General features: G+C 41.7%; 1 protein-coding gene across 1 annotated transcript; it reads right to left on the bottom strand.

Moving 5' to 3' along the window:
- Positions 1–2,826: 2,826 nt before the first annotated feature.
- LOC109885946 (BTB/POZ domain-containing protein 3-like) lies at positions 2,827–16,538 on the bottom strand. Its single transcript, XM_031804597.1, has 6 exons — positions 15,493–16,538; positions 11,732–11,822; positions 9,567–9,685; positions 8,668–8,869; positions 5,898–6,092; positions 2,827–3,950 (listed from the first exon to the last, which is right to left on the bottom strand). The coding sequence occupies exons 1-6, from the start codon at positions 15,831–15,833 to the stop codon at positions 3,315–3,317; spliced, it is 1,584 nt and encodes a 527-aa protein (XP_031660457.1). The 5' UTR covers positions 15,834–16,538; the 3' UTR covers positions 2,827–3,314.
- Positions 16,539–17,823: the final 1,285 nt, after the last annotated feature.

The following is a 17,823-nucleotide window of genomic DNA, read 5'->3' on the forward strand; positions in this document are numbered from 1 at the left end:
AGGAGACCAAGGCGCAGCTTTGTAAGCGTACATACTTCTTTAATGAAAGAACGAACACTGAACACTGAACAAAACTAACAAAACAACCAAACGAACTGTGAAGCTAATATGGCTAGTGCAGACAGGCAACTAAAGGGCTGGGGACCGACGCTGGAGACCCCGGGCTGGGGACCGACACTGGAGACCCCGGGCTGGGGACCGTCGTTGGAGGTTCCGGACTGCGGCCCGTCGTTGGAGGTTCCGGACTGCGGCCCGTTGTTGGAGGTTCCGGACTGCGGCCCGTCGTTGGAGGTTCCGGTCTGCGGCCCGTCGTTGGAGGTTCCGGACTGCGGCCCGTCGTTGGAGGTTCCGGACTGCGGCCCGTTGTTGGAGGTTCCGGACTGCGGCCCGTCGTTGGAGGTTCCGGTCTGTGGCCCGTCGTTGGAGGTTCCGGTTAGTGAACTGTCGCCCAACCGAGTATGATGCTGTATCTACTGGTAATATTACAGCGTATGATGCTGTATCTACTGGTAATATTACAGCGTATGATGCTGTATCTACTGGTAATATTACAGCGTATGATGCTGTATCTACTGGTAATGTTACAGAGTATGATGCTTTATCTACTGGTAATGTTACAGAGTACGATGCTGTATCTACTGGTAATGTTACAGAGTATGATGCTTTATCTACTGGTAATACTACAGAGTATGATGCTTTATCTACTGGTAATACTACAGAGTATGATGCTGTATCTACTGGTAATATTACAGCGTATGATGCTTTATCTACTGGTAATGTTACAGAGTATGATGCTGTATCTACTGGTAATATTACAGCGTATGATGCTTTATCTACTGGTAATGTTACAGAGTATGATGCTGTATCTACTGGTAACACTGGAGATGTTTGTCATTATGCTTCTGTTCACAATTAAATCTACAATCAATGATTCCTTTCTCAGTAAAATGGCAGCCCAGCCACTTGTTTTGATATTTAGCTGAAATGAGCATTGAATAAAAAAAGCGTTATTAACCAAAGCAATGTATTAACTTAAAAGCAATGTTCATGGTACAGCCTTGTTGTTTGATGGAACAGCCTTGTTGTATGATGGAACAGCCTTGTTGTTTGATTAAATAACAAGGCTTCGCCAACAAACAATGTGTGTCATTACGTGCTTTTCATGACAATAACACAACCAATCCATTATCGGCAACGCAACCAATCCACTATCGGCAACGCAACCAATCCACTATCGGCAACGCAACCAATCCACTACGCAACCAATCCACTACGCAACCAATCCACTACGCAACCAATCCACTATCGACAACGCAACCAATCCACAACGCAACCAATCCACTACGCAACCAATCCACTATCGACAACGCAACCAATCCATTATCTAGAGAACCTCTTGTTTGGTTTATTTGCATTATTTCATATCATATACATTCATAGGTCACTCAGCACTGTAACACATCATGAACGCGACATGAACAGTCACAGGGAATATCAGTCACTTTAGAATCATCATCATCACTGTCATCATCATCATCACTGTCATCATCATCACTGCCATCATAATTATTAATACTACCATCATAATCATTATTACAACCATCATCATCCTCATCACTATTATTACCATCATTGTCACGGCAGATGTCCTCCTCTTCGTCTGAAGAGGAGTAAGGATCGGACCAAGATGCGGCTTGGTACGTGTTCCTCATTTTAATGGAAAAACTGAACACTACAAAACAACAACGTGACAACTGTGACGCTAATGAAACACTGTGCTAACAAGCAACATAACATAATCACCCACAACCCACAATGAGCTTTACGGGAGTATCCGGAAACCTTGTATCTGTCGTAAAATGTAGCTACTAACCTTGTACGACAGCAGGCCTTTTCCTTTTGGACAAACATTAGAAGGATATTCAGAGTTATGAAGTTATGAAAACTGGTTGTTTTGCAAATGCTGAACTTAATAATATGGCCACTAATACTGGAAAAGCTCAATCAAAGTCCAAGTAGACAGATTTGACGATATTCTTATAGAAAAATGTAATATGAATGCAAATGTCTGCTTCACAATTTGCCCAAATGTACCTGGGTGAATTCACGCTTAATGTCATGTAGTTCTCTCATACTTCAAGTTATCGGTCTGAAACTTTGCACACACATGGCTGCCATCTTGTGGACACCATTGGAATTACACCCAGAGTGATGGCTGTTCTGCTGCATTTCAAAGAAGGTGGTTGGTTTTTTCTTTGTATTTTCTTCACCCAGATCTATTGTGTTATATTCTCCTACATTCAATTCACAAACTTCAAAGTGTTTCCTTTCAAATGGTACCAAGTATACAAATTTCGTTGCTTCAGGGCCTGAGCTACGGGCAGTTCGATTTGGGTTTGTCATTTAGCTGAAAATGTAATAAATGGGTCTCTCTCTGTACATACATTAGAAACATGTCATGATATTGAATCCGGTGACCCAGTTTATGCTCTGATGTTAGAAACTATTGTTTAAGATTAAGAAGTCATGGCACAGAGTGGGAGACCATCTAACAGCACCAAAACAGAATCCTCAATTACGTGTTTTCAAATTCCCAAATTAGATATGTGTTGTTTCGCACGTACAGAAAGAGAGAAATCCAAATAATATTGACACAATGTACAAAGAAAATATCTGTTGAAGACAGTAATGTGTCCACTATCCTAAAGACTTCTAGCACCTGCAAATAAATTATCACCTAGAAACTAAATCCATTCTCAGACACCATGGACACATTTTGACGATCCAACCATAGTCCTTAAAACGTTTTAGTACGGTTGGCTAACACAGGGTCACACAGAGTATTTATTGGTAGCAGTAAACACATCTACAAAGGTATACACCTCACACACATAGTTATGGGCTGAAAAAAAGACACCTGTATCATGTCAGACATCGAGTTGAAATGTATTACATTTTGAGTTTGCATCCCAATATTACAATTGATACACATCACAGAAGACTGAAATATCACAACACCACTTGACATACAAACACTGGATTTTCAAAATAATGTTAATTGATTATTAAAAATATTCATTACATTCCACCCAGGAGGTCACTAGGTCATTTTACTACCAAACTAATGGTATGGTCCATAACTCATACCTTCCTCTTCCGCACTGTGCACTAGGCCAATCAAACAAAATGTTGCAATATTGAACGTTCCGCTCCCTTCCACACATGTTCATGGGATACTTTTCCAAGGAGGTGAGAGGACGCGGAACCAGACATGTGGATGGTCACAGAAGGTACACATTAGGCATTAAGTTCATTTATGTGTAGAAGATGAGCTCAGGTATCTGTCCCCCTTGGACTCCGGTTCCGTTGGTACTGTCTGTGGAACACTGGAACTGAAACGTCACCTTCCCACACTGCACCTCCGTCATGCCTTCCTGTCCAAAGTAACTCAACTCGCTCCCATCCAGCACCACGCTGGCCGTGTAGAACATATCCGGTTCTATCTGCACAGGGTACTCAAACCACACGGGGAATGTGTTGCTAGAACCATCAGAGAAGTATTTACTCAGGTTCTGTCCGAGGAGAAGGCCCTGGCGTTTGAGCTCAATCTTAGCCGAGTACTCCGCCGATCCGCAGCTGGAGCCATAGAGGCCGAACCCAGCGATGAAGATGCGTTGGTCCACTGTGAACTGAATGCTGTCGCAGCGTCCCCGGTAGCGCCACTGGTTGCTCCGGTAGGCACAGGACTGGAAACGGTGGCATTGCTGAGGAGACAGGCCCTTCCGTGGTTGGCTGGCGAACAGGAGGTCCGGTTTCTTGGCTGCGGTGTACCACAGGAAGATGTCGTTGGTTTCGTTCAGGGTCAGGACGCCTGATTGAGCGGCACCGTTGGCAAAGTCATCCAATGTCATGGTGGGGATGCGAATGAGGAATACGGCCTTGCCCAGCACCTACAAAAGAAAGAGGGTTAATTCATTCATTTATTCAAAACAATATATACAGTTGAAGTCGGAAGTTTACTTACACCTTAACCAACTACATTTAAACTCAGCTTTTCACAATTCCTGACATTTAATCCTAGTTAAAAATCCCTGTTTTAGGTCAGTTAGGATCACCCCTGTATTTTAAGAATGTGAAATATTAGAATTATAGTAGAGATAATCATTTATTTCAGCTTTAATTTCTTTCATCACATTCCCAGTGGGTCAGAAGTTTACATTAGTATTTGGTAGCATTGCCTTTAAATGGTTTAACTTGGGTCAAATATTTCGGGTAGCCTTCCACAAGCTTCCCACATAAGTTTGGTGAATTTTGCCCATTCCTCCTGACAGAGCTGGTGTAACAGAGTCAGGTTTGTAGGCCTCCTTGCTCGCATATGCTTTCTCAGTTCTGCCCACAAAAATTGTTTGTACAGATGAACGTGGTACCTTCAGGCATTTGGAAATTGCTCCCAAGGACGAACCAGACTTGTGGAGGTCTAAAATAAATTCTGATGTCTAGGCTGATTTCTTTTGATTTTCCCCCATGATGTCAAGCAGAGAGGCACTGGGTTTGAAGGTAGGCCTTGAAATACATCCACAGGTACGCTCCAATTGACTCAAATGATGTCAATTAGCCTATCAGAAGCTTCTAAAGCCATGACATCATTTTCTGGAATTTTCCTAGCTGTTTAAAGGCACAGTCAGCTTAGTGTATGTAAACTTCTGACCCACTGGAATTGTGATGCAATGAATTATAAGTGAAATAATCTGTCTGTAAACAATTGTTGGGGGAAAAAAAGTAGATGTTCTAACCGACTTGCCAAAACTACAAGAGTGGTTGAAAAACTAGTTTTAATGACTGCAACCAAAGTGTATGTAAACTTCCGACTTCAACTGCATATATTAAAACCACACCTGGTAAAACCTAAATACTTAACACACTGAGGAGCCATACAATGTACTCCTAAACATGCCATACTATTGTATATCAGTATAAGATTTCATCAATAATTATATTCATAAGAGAATGTAGTGACCTTCACCCAACACTCATGTTGCCAAACATACCCTTGTAAAACTGACCATCCTACCGGTCCTCGACTTCGGCGATGTCATCTATAAAATAGCCTCCAACACTCTACTCAACAAATTGGATGCAGTCTATCACAGTGCCATCCATTTTGTCACCAAAGCCCCATATACTACCCACCACTGCGACCTGTACACTCTCGTTGGTTGGCCCTCCCTTCACACTCATCGCCACTGGCTACAGGTTATCTACAAGTCTCTGCTAGGTAAAGCCCCGCCTTATCTCAGCTCACTGGCAACCCCACTCGTAGCATGCACTTCAGCAGGTATATCTCACTGGTCACCCCCAAAGCCAATTCCTCCTTTGGTCGCCTTTCCTTCCAGTTCTCTGCTGCCAATGACTGGAACGAACTGCAAAAATCACTGAAGCTGGAGACCCATATCTCCCTCACTAACTAACCAGCTGTCAGAGCAGCTCACAGATCACTGCACCTGTACAAAGCCCATCTGTAAACAGCCCATCTATCTAGCTCATCCCCATACTGTATATATTTATTTATCTTGCTCCTTTGCACCCCAGTATCTCTACTTGCACATTCATCTTCTGCACATCTACCATTCCAGTGTTTAATTGCTATATTGTAATTACTTCGCCAACATGGCCTATTTATTGCCTTAACTCCCTTATCTTACCTCATTTCACTCACTGTATATAGACTTTTTGTTTTCTTTTTTAGGAGCCAGTGAGCCAGTTAGCCTACCTGGTTAAATAAAGGTGAAATAAACATTTAAAAAAACACCTAGCAACTTTGTCAACCTCTTGCCATAATGGCTAAAATGTTGGGTTGCTAGTTACTGTCATTGTTGCTGTAATCCAGTTAGTAATACTTTGCGTTTGTTGTCGATGGAGGTGGTGAGGTCCTGTCTCTGACACTCTGCCTCGGCCCAGCTCAGAGCTGCCTCAAACACCACCTCCTCTTTGGCGTTGAGGGTCTCTCTCTGGAGGATACTCTCTAGTGTCTGGGAGTCGATGTCAGTGAAACCCTCAGACCGCAGGGCCAGCTCTGCCTGGGCATCAATCACCTGGTGGGATGAGGATGGACAGCGTGAATAATCTGTAGGCTATAGATGCGTTTTGGCCGCATCCTTCTTCAGCATGCAGAGACAACACACTGATCAAATTGAAGATAACAGACAACATCAATGATAAACACATTTTAGCCCAAGGTCCATGTTTGCACCCCCGAGGAAATCTAATTTGCAAATTAAGCTAGATGCTTCTCTGTTCACTGCATCAGTCCACATCTGTAAGGTTAAAGAGATAGAGGTCTTTAGGTGTTTATCAGACCAGGAGTCCCTAAAAGCGGCCTTCTCTCAAAATCGTCTGTAGCGTCCGAACGGTTTGTTCTCCATTTTGCCCTACGACCCCAACAAGAGTCTTGGGACCTGTCTGAAGTCAGTACAGCCAATCCGCCAACTTCTGTCTGTAGCGTCCAAACAGTTTGGGATACACACTAACATGACCCCTCTGTGGAAAGATGAGACTCTCACAACCACACACATATTGTTGTTTTGCTGTAGGACATCCACAGGCCTCACAACCACCCACATATTGTTGTTTTTCTAGGACATCCACAGGCCAAGACTCGTCCACAGGCCAAGACTCGTCTGAAGGTCCCCCGGTACCAGTTGAAAACATGTATGGAAGTATATATGGAGACTGTTTAGAACCAAAAATCAGGGGTTAAATACACTGTTTCCTGATGTTTCTTCTATTTCTCAGATATAGGACAGACACGTCAGAACAAACTTCCTTTAGATATTTTGAGGGGGACTATGTGTTGTTCTATGTAGTGAATATGTGACAGGTTACCAAAAATGTTACGCCTGAAAACAGGGGAGAAATAAATATGTAACATTTTTCATTTGATACATGTTTTTGATACTTCAAGGGGTCTTAAAATTCTAAATCAAGTAGCAAAAAAAAAAATCATGGTTATAATAAAACAATTAATTATATCTTAGTAGAACCCCTCCCCCCCACCTCCATCAGCTTGGACAGGGCTTAGACTCACAATGCCACAGATTTTTCAAGTTTTGAGGGAGCATGCAATTGGCATGCTGACTATTGGAGTGTCCACCAGAGCTGTTGCCAGAAAACAAAATGTTAATTTCTCTACTATAAGCTACCTCCGACGTAGTTTTAGAGAATTTGGCAGAAAGACCAACTTGCCTCACAAACGCAAGACCACGTGAAACTTTGTTAGCCCACGACCTCCACATACAGCTTCTTCACCTGCGAGATCGCCTGAGACCGTCCACCCGGACAGCTGATGAAACTGTGGGTTTGCACAACCAAATAATTTCTCTACAAACTGTCAGTAACTGTTTCATCCATCTCTGTGGCTCATCATCCTGTGACCTGACTGCAGTTCGGTTTTGTAACCGACAAAATGCTCACCTTCAATGGCCACTGCAATCCTGGAGAGGTGTGCTCTTCACTGATGAATCCAGATTTCAACTGCACCTGGCAGATGGCAGACAGCGTGTATGGCGTCGTGTTGTCGAGCAGTTTGCTGATGTCAACGTTGTGAACAGAGTTCCTCATGGTGGTGGTAGTGTTATGGTATTGGCAGGCATAAGTTATGGACAACGAACACTATTGCATTTTATCTATGGCAATTTGAATGCACAGAGATACCATGTCGAGGTCCTGAGGCCCATTGTCGTGCCATTCAGCCACCCGCAACACCTCATGTTTCAGAATTATGATGCACGGCCCCATGTCGCAAGGATCTGTACACATTTCCTGGAAGCTGAAAACGTCCCACTTCTTCCAAGGCCTGCATACTCAGACATGTCACTGATTGAGCATGTTTGGGATGCTCTGGATCGACGTATATGACAGCGTGTTCTAGTTCCCGTCAATATCCAGCAACTTTGAACAGCCATTGAAGAGGAGTGGGACAACATTCCACAGACCACAATCAACAGTCTGATCAAATCTATGCGAAGGAGATGTGTTGTGCTGCAAATGTTGGTCACACCAGATACTGACTGGTTTTCTGATCCACGCCCCGACCAACAGATGCATATCTGTATTCCCAGTCATGTGAAATCCATAGATTTTGTCCTCATTTATTTATTTAAATTGACTGATTACTTTATATAAACTGTAACTCAAGTCATCTTTAAAATTGTTGCATTTATATTTTTATATATTATTATATTTATTATTTTTATTTTGATATATGATCCTTCCGCAGGTTCACCTACGGAAACCTTGTTACAAGCAATGCAGGTGTAGAAGCACGATGCCCTATCCCTATGTTACATATCCTGTTCTATCTTAGGAAAGATGTTCCTGAACCTATTATAGTGACCCATTTTCTTTCCAATAAATGCTGTCAGAAGTAAAACTACCTCCTTATCAAAACACTATTCACAAAAAGGTTTCCCACTGTCTCCTTATCAAAACACTATTCACAAAAAGGTTTCCCACTGTCTCCTTGTCAGTACACTATTCATAAAGGTTTCCCACTGTCTCCTTGTCAGTACAATATTCACAAAGGTTTCTCACTGTCTCCTTGTCAGTACACTATTCACAAAGGTTTCCCACTGTCTCCTTGTCAGTACAATATTCGCAAAGGTTTCTCACCTCCCAGCATCGCTGCGTCAACTTAGGCTCCTCAAACAAACAGCTCTGTGACAGCAGGACGCAGGCGTTCTTGGCTGAAAGGCTAGTCTCCAGAAAGTTAACACAGGCTCTGGCCAGGTGGGGCACAATGTACTTCTTAGCAGTGTAGAGCGTGGCCAGCACTGTGTCAGCACTCAGGTCTATCTCATCACAATAGATGTACCTGGGGATAGGTGCAGGTAGAGGGGTGGTTATTAGAAGAATAATTATAATCATAATTATAATTTTTTATCAGTTATTTTTGATTTGACTCTTATTATTGATGATTGATTAATGTAGTGCTATAAAAAAAGGTGTGTGAAATATTAGGTGTAGAAATCAGTATCTTTTCTTGTACTGAATTTATTCTCGACTGACCTCACCACCTCCATCCCAAGGCCTATAACATTATCAGTGTACATTTCAACACTGTGTCTGTGTTCCAAATGGTACCTTGTTCCTTTCATATCGCACTATAGTTAACCAGGGACAATAGGGCTCTAGCTACAGTTTGATACGCGAGATAAGAGAGAGAGAGAGAGAGAGAGAGAGAGAGAGAGAAAGAGAAAGAAAGAGAGAGAGAGAAAGAGAGAGAGAGACAGACAGAGAGAGAGAAAGAGAGAGAGAAAGAGAAAGAGAAAGAGAAAGAGAAAGTGAGGGAAAGAGAATGAGAGAGAAAGAGAGAGAGAGACAAAGAGAGAGAGAGAGAGAGAGGGAAAGAGAAAGAGAGAGAGAGAGGGAAAGAGAGAGAGAGAGAGAGACAGAGAGAGAGAGAGAGAAAAAGAAAGAAAGAAAGAAAGAAAGATGATAACAATAATGAGAGAGAAAGGTTACATTTGGAATTCAGAAATATATAGAAAACGAGAGGACTTCTTCCTTACTTCAACATTGCCAGGAATGCAGCAGGCTCCATGTCCGGAATCCGGATTTCATCCTTGTTTTCCGCAAGCTCTCCATAAAACATGGCATGGAACACTGAACTGCCAACAGCGAGAACATACTGTTGGAGAGAGAGCATAGATGGTGAGACAGAGGACTGGAAGACAGAACAGAAAGTTAACACAGGCTCTGGCCAGGTGGGGCACAATGTACTTCTTAGCAGTGTAGAGCTGTTGGAGAGAGACGAGATGGTGAGACAGAACATACTGTTGGAGAGAGACGAGATGGTGAGACAGAACTGGAAGACAGAACATACTGTTGGAGAGAGAGAGACGAGATGGTGAGACAGAACATACTGTTGGAGAGAGAGAAGAGATGGTGAGACAGAACTGGAAGACAGAACATACTGTTGGAGAGAGCGACGAGATGGTGAGACAGAACTGGAAGACAGAACATACTGTTGGAGAGAGAGAAGAGATGGTGAGACAGAACTGGAAGACAGAACATACTGTTGGAGAGAGAGAAGAGATGGTGAGACAGAACTGGAAGACAGAACATACTGTTGGAGAGAGACGAGATGGTGAGACAGAACTGGAAGACAGAACATACTGTTGGAGAGAGAGAGAAGAGATGGTGAGAGAACTGGAAGACAGAACATACTGTTGGAGAGAGAGAGAAGAGATGGTGAGAGAACTGGAAGACAGAACATACTGTTGGAGAGAGAGAGAAGAGATGGTGAGAGAACTGGAAGACAGAACATACTGTTGGAGAGAGAGAGAAGAGATGGTGAGACAGAACATACTGTTGGAGAGAGAGAAGAGATGGTGAGAGAACTGGAAGACAGAACATACTGTTGGAGAGAGAGAGAAGAGATGGTGAGACAGAACTGGAAGACAGAACATACTGTTGGAGAGAGAGAAGAGATGGTGAGACAGAACTGGAAGACAGAACATACTGTTGGAGAGAGAGAAGAGATGGTGAGACAGAACTGGAAGACAGAACATACTGTTGGAGAGAGAGAGAAGAGATGGTGAGACAGAACATACTGTTGGAGAGAGAGAAGAGATGGTGAGACAGAACATACTGTTGGAGAGAGAGAGAAGAGATGGTGAGACAGAACATACTGTTGGAGAGAGAGAAGAGATGGTGAGACAGAACATACTGTTGGAGAGAGAGAGAAGAGATGGTGAGACAGAACATACTGTTGGAGAGAGAGAAGAGATGGTGAGACAGAACATACTGTTGGAGAGAGAGAGAAGAGATGGTGAGACAGAACATACTGTTGGAGAGAGAGAAGAGATGGTGAGACAGAACATACTGTTGGAGAGAGAGAAGAGATGGTGAGACAGAACTGGAAGACAGAACATACTGTTGGAGAGAGAGAGAAGAGATGGTGAGACAGAACTGGAAGACAGAACATACTGTTGGAGAGAGAGAGAAGAGATGGTGAGACAGAACTGGAAGACAGAACATACTGTTGGAGAGAGAGAGAAGAGATGGTGAGAGAACTGGAAGATGATGATGATGTACCTATGTACTGTCATATGTAGTGGAGGACAGTTAGATAAAAGTCTTAAGTATCAGAGGACAGTTAGATAAAAGTCTTAAGTAGTGGAGGACAGTTAGATAAAAGTCTTAAGTAGTGGAGGACAGTTAGATAAAAGTCTTAAGTAGTGGAGGACAGTTAGATAAAAGTCTTAAGTAGTGGAGGACAGTTAGATAAAAGTCTTAAGTAGTGGAGGACAGTTAGATAAAAGTCTTAAGTAGTGGAGGACAGTTAGATAAAAGTCTTAAGTAGTGGAGGACAGTTAGATAAACGTCTTAAGTAGTGGAGGACAGTTAGATAAAAGTCTTAAGTAGTGGAGGACAGTTAGATAAAAGTCTTAAGTATCAGAGGACAGTTAGATAAAAGTCTTAAGTAGTGGAGGACAGTTAGATAAAAGTCTTAAGTATCAGAGGACAGTTAGATAAAAGTCTTAAGTAGTGGAGGACAGTTAGATAAAAGTCTTAAGTAGTGGAGGACAGTTAGATAATGGTGATAACAGTATGTCGCAGAGGTTATTTGAAATCATGCTCTAGTGATAAATGATCCCTACCTTAATCTCAAATATCACCCTTGGACCATGCCGATCAGGAGAAGGGTTCAATCCCCGCTGGTTACACTTACCCTGTGTCCTGGAAGTCTCTGAGTCCCTCCCGTCTGTCCCACCACGAAATGAACGTCAGCCATCAACTCATTGTTGAACATCACAGAGTTTCTGGAAAACAGACCAGAGGAAGATCAAAGTACATCACCTGTGTTGTAGGGTAAGAGTAACTCTCATACACTACTTGACCAACAGTATGTGGACACCTGCCCGTCCAACATCTAATTTCAAAATCACTGGTATTAATATTGAGTTGATTTGCCCTTTGCTGCTGTAACGGCCTCCACTCTTCTAGGAAGGCTTTCACTAGGTCACTAGAATTCTATTCAGCCATAAGAGCATTAGTGAGGACAGGCAGCTTCTGTGTTCCAGTGCATACCAAAGTTGAGAAATGGGGTTGAAAAAGTGCCATCCCAAAACGGTTCTAAAAATTACTGATAGTATCTTTCAAACATACCCAAACCAAAAACCGTATACCTCTCTGGTATATGAGTTAGTGTCACCTACCTCTGGTATATGAGTTAGTTAGTGTCACCTACGTCTGGTATATGAGTTAGTTAGTGTCACCTACGTCTGGTATATGAGTTAGTTAGTGTCACCTACCTCTAGTTAGTGTGTGTCACCTACCTCTCTAGTTAGTGTGTGTCACCTACCTCTGGTATATGAGTTAGTGTGTGTCACCTACCTCTGGTATATTAGTTAGTGTGTGTCACCTACCTCTCTAGTTAGATAGTGTCACCTACCTCTGGTATATGAGTTAGTTAGTGTCACCTACCTCTAGTTAGTGTGTGTCATCTACCTCTGGTATATTAGTTAGTTAGTGTCACCTACCTCTCTAGTTATTTAGTGTCACCTACCTCTCCTGTATATTAGTTAGTTAGTGTCACCTACCTCTCTAGTTAGTTAGTGTCACCTACCTCTCTAGTTATTTAGTGTCACCTACCTCTCTAGTTAGTTAGTGTCACCTACCTCTCTAGTTATTTAGTGTCACCTACCTCTCTAGTTAGTTAGTGTCACCTACCTCTCTAGTTAGTTAGTGTCACCTACCTCTCTGGTATATTAGTTTGTGTCACCTATCTCTATAGTATACTAGTTAGTTAGTGTCACCTACCTTTCTGGTATATTAGTTAGTTAGTTAGTGTCACCTACCTCTCTGGTATATTAGTTTGTTAGTTAGTTAGTGTCACCTACCTCTCTAGTTAATTAGTGTCACCTACATCTCTAGTTATTTAGTGTCACCTACCTCTCCTGTATATTAGTTAGTTAGTGTCACCTACCTCTCTGGTATATTAGTTTGTGTCACCTATCTCTATAGTATACTAGTTAGTTAGTGTCACCTACCTCTCTGGTATATGAGTTAGTTAGTTAGTGTCACCTACCTATCTATTTAGTTAGTTCGTGTTACCTACCTCTCTGGTATATTAGTTAGTTAGTTAGTTAGGTGTCACCTACCTCTCTAGTATACTAGTTAGTTAGTGTCACCTACCTCTCTGGTATATTGGGTAGTTAGTGTCACCTACCTCTCTAGTATATTAGTTAGTTAGTTAGTGTCACCTACCTCTTTAGTATATTAGTTAGTTAGTGTCACCTACCTCTCTAGTATATTAGTTAGTTAGTTAGTGTCACCTACCTCTCTAGTATATTAGTTAGTTAGTGTCACCTACCTCTCTAGTTTGTTAGTGTCACCTACCTCTCCTGTATATTAGTTAGTTAGTGTCACCTACCTCTCTAATATATTAGTTAGTTAGTGTCACCTACCTCTCCTGTATATTAGTTAGTTAGTGTCACCTACCTCTCTAGTTAGTTAGTGTCATCTACCTCTCTAGTTAGTTATTGTCACCTACCTCTCTAGGTAGTTTGTGTCACCTACCTCTCTGGTATGAGTTAGTTAGTGTCACCTACCTCTCTATTATATTAGTTAGTGACACCTACCTCTCTAGTATATGAGTTAGTTAGTGTCACATACCTCTCTAGTTAGTTAGTGTCACCTACCTCTCTAGTCAGTTAGTTAGTGTCACCTACCTCTCTAGTCAGTTAGTTAGTGTCACCTACCTCTCTGGTATATTAGTTAGTTATTGTCACCTACCTCTCTAGTATAGTAGTTAGTTAGTGTCACCTACCTCTCTAGTATAGTAGTTAGTTAGTGTCACCTACCCCTCAAGTATAGTAGTTAGTTAGTGTCACCTACCTCTCTAGTTAGTTCGTGTCACCTACCTCTCTAGTTAGTAAGTGTCACCTACCTCTCTAGTTAGTAAGTGTCACCTACCTCTCTAGTAAGTCAGTTTTTTAGTGTCACTTTCCTCTCTGGTATATTAGTTTGTTAGTGTCACCTACCTCTCTAGTTAGTTAGTGTCATCTACCTCTCTAGGTAGTTTGTGTCACCTACCTCTCTAGGTAGTTTGTGTCACCTACCTATCTGGTATGAGTTAGTTAGTGTCACCTACCTCTCTAGCATATTAGTTATTAAGTGTCACCTACCTCTCTAGTTAGTTAGTGTCACCTACCTCTCTAGTTAGTTAGTGTCACCTACCTCTCTAGTTAGTTAGTGTCACCTACCTCTCTAGTTAGTTAGTGTTACCTACCTCTCTAGTTAGTAAGTGTCACCTACCTCTCTAGTTAGTTAGTGTCACCTACCTCTCTAGTAAGTCAGTTAGTTAGTGTCAGCTACCTCTCTGGTATTTAGTTAGTTAGTGTCACCTACCTCTCTAGTTATTTAGTGTCACATACCTCTCTAGTTAGTTTGAGTCACCTACCCCTCTAGTTAGTTAGTTAGTGTCACATAACTCTCTGTTATATTAGTTAGTATCACCTACCTCTCTATTATATTAGTTAGTTAGTGTCACATACCTCTCTAGTTAGTTAGTGTCACCTACCTCTCTCATTAGTTAGTGTCACCTACCTCTCTAGTATATTAGTTAGATCGTGTCACCTACCTTACTAGTATATTAGTTAGTGAGTTAGTTAGTGTCACCTACCTCTCTAGTAAGTCAGTTAGTCAGTGTCAGCTACCTCTCTGGTATTTTAGTTAGTTAGTTTCACTGACCTCTCTAGTTAGTTAGTTAGTGTCACCTACCTCTCTAGTTAGTTAGTTAGTTAGTTAGTGTCACCTACCTCTCTAGTTAGTTTGTTAGTGTCACCTACCTCTAGTTAGTTAGTGTCACCTACCTCTAGTTATTTGGTGTCACCTACCTCTCTAGTTAGGTAGTGTCACCTACTTCTCTAGTTAGTTAGTTTGTTAGTTAGTTAGTGTCACCTACTTCTCTAGTTAGTTAGTTAGTTTGTTAGTTAGTTAGTTTGTTAGTTAGTTAGTGTCACCTACCTCTCTGGTATATGAGTTAGTTGGTGTCACCTTCCTCTCTAGTAGATTAGTTAGTTAGGGTCACCTACCTCTCTAGTATATTAGTTAGTTAGTGTCACCTACCTCTCTAGTAGATTAGTTAGTTAGTATATGGGTTAGTTAGTTTGTTAATTAGTAAGTTGGTTAGTTAGTTAGTGTCACCTACCTCTCTAGTAGATTAGTTAGTTAGTATATGGGTTAGTTAGTATATGGATTAGTTAGTTTGTTAATTAGTAAGTTGGTTAGTTAGTTAGTGTCACCTACCTCTCTAGTAGATTAGTTAGTTAGTATATGGGTTAGTTAGTTTGTTAATTAGTAAGTTGGTTAGTTAGTTAGTGTCACCTACCTCTCTAGTAGATTAGTTAGTTAGTATATGGGTTAGTTAGTATATGGATTAGTTAGTTTGTTAATTAGTAAGTTGGTTAGTTAGTTAGTGTCACCTACCTCTCTCGTATAGTAGAGTACAGCCCCTGCCAGTTACAGTTCTGAATGGTATTGTTGTTATTCAGGTTCTGTTGTTGGTTCTCCTGCACCGTGGTGGTGGACGACCCTTCACCCTGCTTCTTAGGGAAAATATCTGCCATCTTCTTTTTCTTCTTGTTCTTCAGGGTAATGATCTCGTAACACACCGGAGGCAGCTTGGACCCGGTACTGCCCCCGGCAGCGCTGCCACTGTTTACTGTCTTTTTGGAGCTCTTCGAGCTCGGTGACTTGCTCTTGACTGACTCTGGGAGCATCAAGAGGAAGGTCAGACATGTCATGTTCCGGCCCTTTGCATCCACCATGAGTGTGTTGTCCCGCCGAGCAGTGGGAGTATATGCAGAGAGGGGGGGTGCTCGGACAGGACAGGACAGTGGAGAGCAAAGGGCAAAGAGTCAGTCAGAAATCCTCCTTCTACTGTACCTTCGGTTCATCTTTTAGGAAACAGTCACAAGGTTATCCTGCACTCTCTCTCTTCTCCTTCACTTTACTCAAGAAAACAGAAAGGTAGAATCTAATGCTTTTTCTGGAGAAGATAGACAGGAGCAATCCAAAGGAACTTTTCTTTTCCTACAGTTTTCCTTTTTAACTTTGATCTGGTGACAGACGGTCTTGTTGGGTACCCATCGCTATTTGTCCCAGATACCGTACCAATGAAATCCTTAGTGAAATCACTCTCCTCTCTCTTCTATCTCCTCCGGTGAGTGCTGGCGTGACAGCCAAGAGATTTAGTGCAGCTGCAGTATTCCTAAGGCAGACAGCCTGCTTTCTCTCTATTACTTTTTCTCTCTCTTTCTCTTTCTATCTACCTTTCTCTATGTATCTCTATCCGTTCTTTCTCTCTCTGCTTATCTCTTTTTCTCTCTGTTTCTCCCTCTCTTTCTCTCCCGTTATCTCTCTCCTTCTCCGCTCTGTAACTCAGGTCCTGTCTCTCCTGCAGGGTGCTCTGTGCAAGCAGCTCCGGTGTCTGTGCTACACTCTGCTCTCTTCCTCCTGTATTCTGCTGACTACAGCAGATGAAAGGATGAGGATGGAAAAGAAGGGAGAGAGAGAGAATGAGATAAACCCCCTCAAGTAGCACAAGGCATCCTCAGCAATGTCAGCCAATAGGCACACTCGGGATCCCTGATTGGCTGTTGCAGTTGAGTGCAGTACAGTGCCTACTAGGATATGCTAAGTCAACTCCTTCTATTAAAGTGACAGCCGTGGCCCCCTGAGAATGATATATGGCTGCACCCTATTCACTTTTTAGTGCACTACTTTGGACAGAGGTCTCTGGACAAAACTAGAGCACTTGTGTAGGGAATAGGGTGCCATTTGAGATGTCACTCCTAAATATACGATTTGTTATATTGAAAATATTGTAAATACTAAGACAGGGAATTCTTACTAGGATTAAATGTCAGGAATTGTGAAAACTGAGTTTAAATGTATTTGGCTAAGGTGTATGTAAACTTCCGACTTCAACTGTACATATGATTTGTTATATTGTAAATATTATAAATATTAAAGGGCAAAATCTGATCTAAGAGGCCTTTGTATGGTCAGAATTTGCGTAATTTATGCATGCCTGGTCAGTTATATTTTTTCACAACGAAATTGTACTTTATAATATGATGCTGAACTGAATGTATAAAGAGCCGTCTTTATAATGTTGCTTTTATTGGACTTTAATAACAGGGTCATTAAGGCTTTTGTTGAATTTAAGGTATCATATATATATATATATAGAAAGTATATTTACATAGTCATTTATGGACATGTGGAGAGAGGACATTCAAATGTTTTTAATATCTGTCATTTATGGACATTTGGAGAGAGGACATTCAAATGTTTTTAATATCTGTCATTTATGGACATGTGGAGAGAGGACATTCAAATGTTTTTAATATCTGTCACTTATGGACATGTGGAGAGAGGACATTCAAATGTTTTTAATATCTGTCATTTATGATTCATCTGTATTTAGAATCTCTCCAGGAGAAAACACAGAAGGCTGTATAAAACACCTGTCTTCGGATTACATCTACAAACTAAGACCTCATGGCCTCCATGACAGAGATGGGAGAAAACACAGAAGGCTGTATAAAACACCTGTCTTCGGATTACATCTACAAACTAAGACCTCATGGCCTCCATGACAGAGAGGGAGAAAACACAGAAGGCTGTATAAAACACCTGTCTTCGGATTACATCTACAAACTAAGACCTCATGGCCTCCATGACAGAGATGGGAGAAAACACAGAAGGCTGTATAAAACACCTGTCTTCGGATTACATCTACAAACTAAGACC

Source organism: Oncorhynchus kisutch, linkage group LG25 (assembly GCF_002021735.2).
Source record: "Oncorhynchus kisutch isolate 150728-3 linkage group LG25, Okis_V2, whole genome shotgun sequence".
In the NCBI taxonomy this organism is placed as follows: Eukaryota; Metazoa; Chordata; class Actinopteri; order Salmoniformes; family Salmonidae; genus Oncorhynchus; species Oncorhynchus kisutch.

What these genes read in the sequence shown, in the direction of transcription:
- LOC109885946 (XM_031804597.1), bottom strand. Translation starts at nt 15,833, where the DNA reads ATGGTGGATGCAAAGGGCCGGAACATGACATGTCTGACCTTCCTCTTG. An exon ending in GCATTCCTGGCAATGTTGAA is followed by an intron (nt 8,870 to 9,566) that starts GTAAGGAAGAAG and finishes ACCTATCCCCAG; the next exon opens with GTACATCTATTGTGATGAGA. An exon ending in TGACGCAGCGATGCTGGGAG is followed by an intron (nt 6,093 to 8,667) that starts GTGAGAAACCTT and finishes TCATCCCACCAG; the next exon opens with GTGATTGATGCCCAGGCAGA.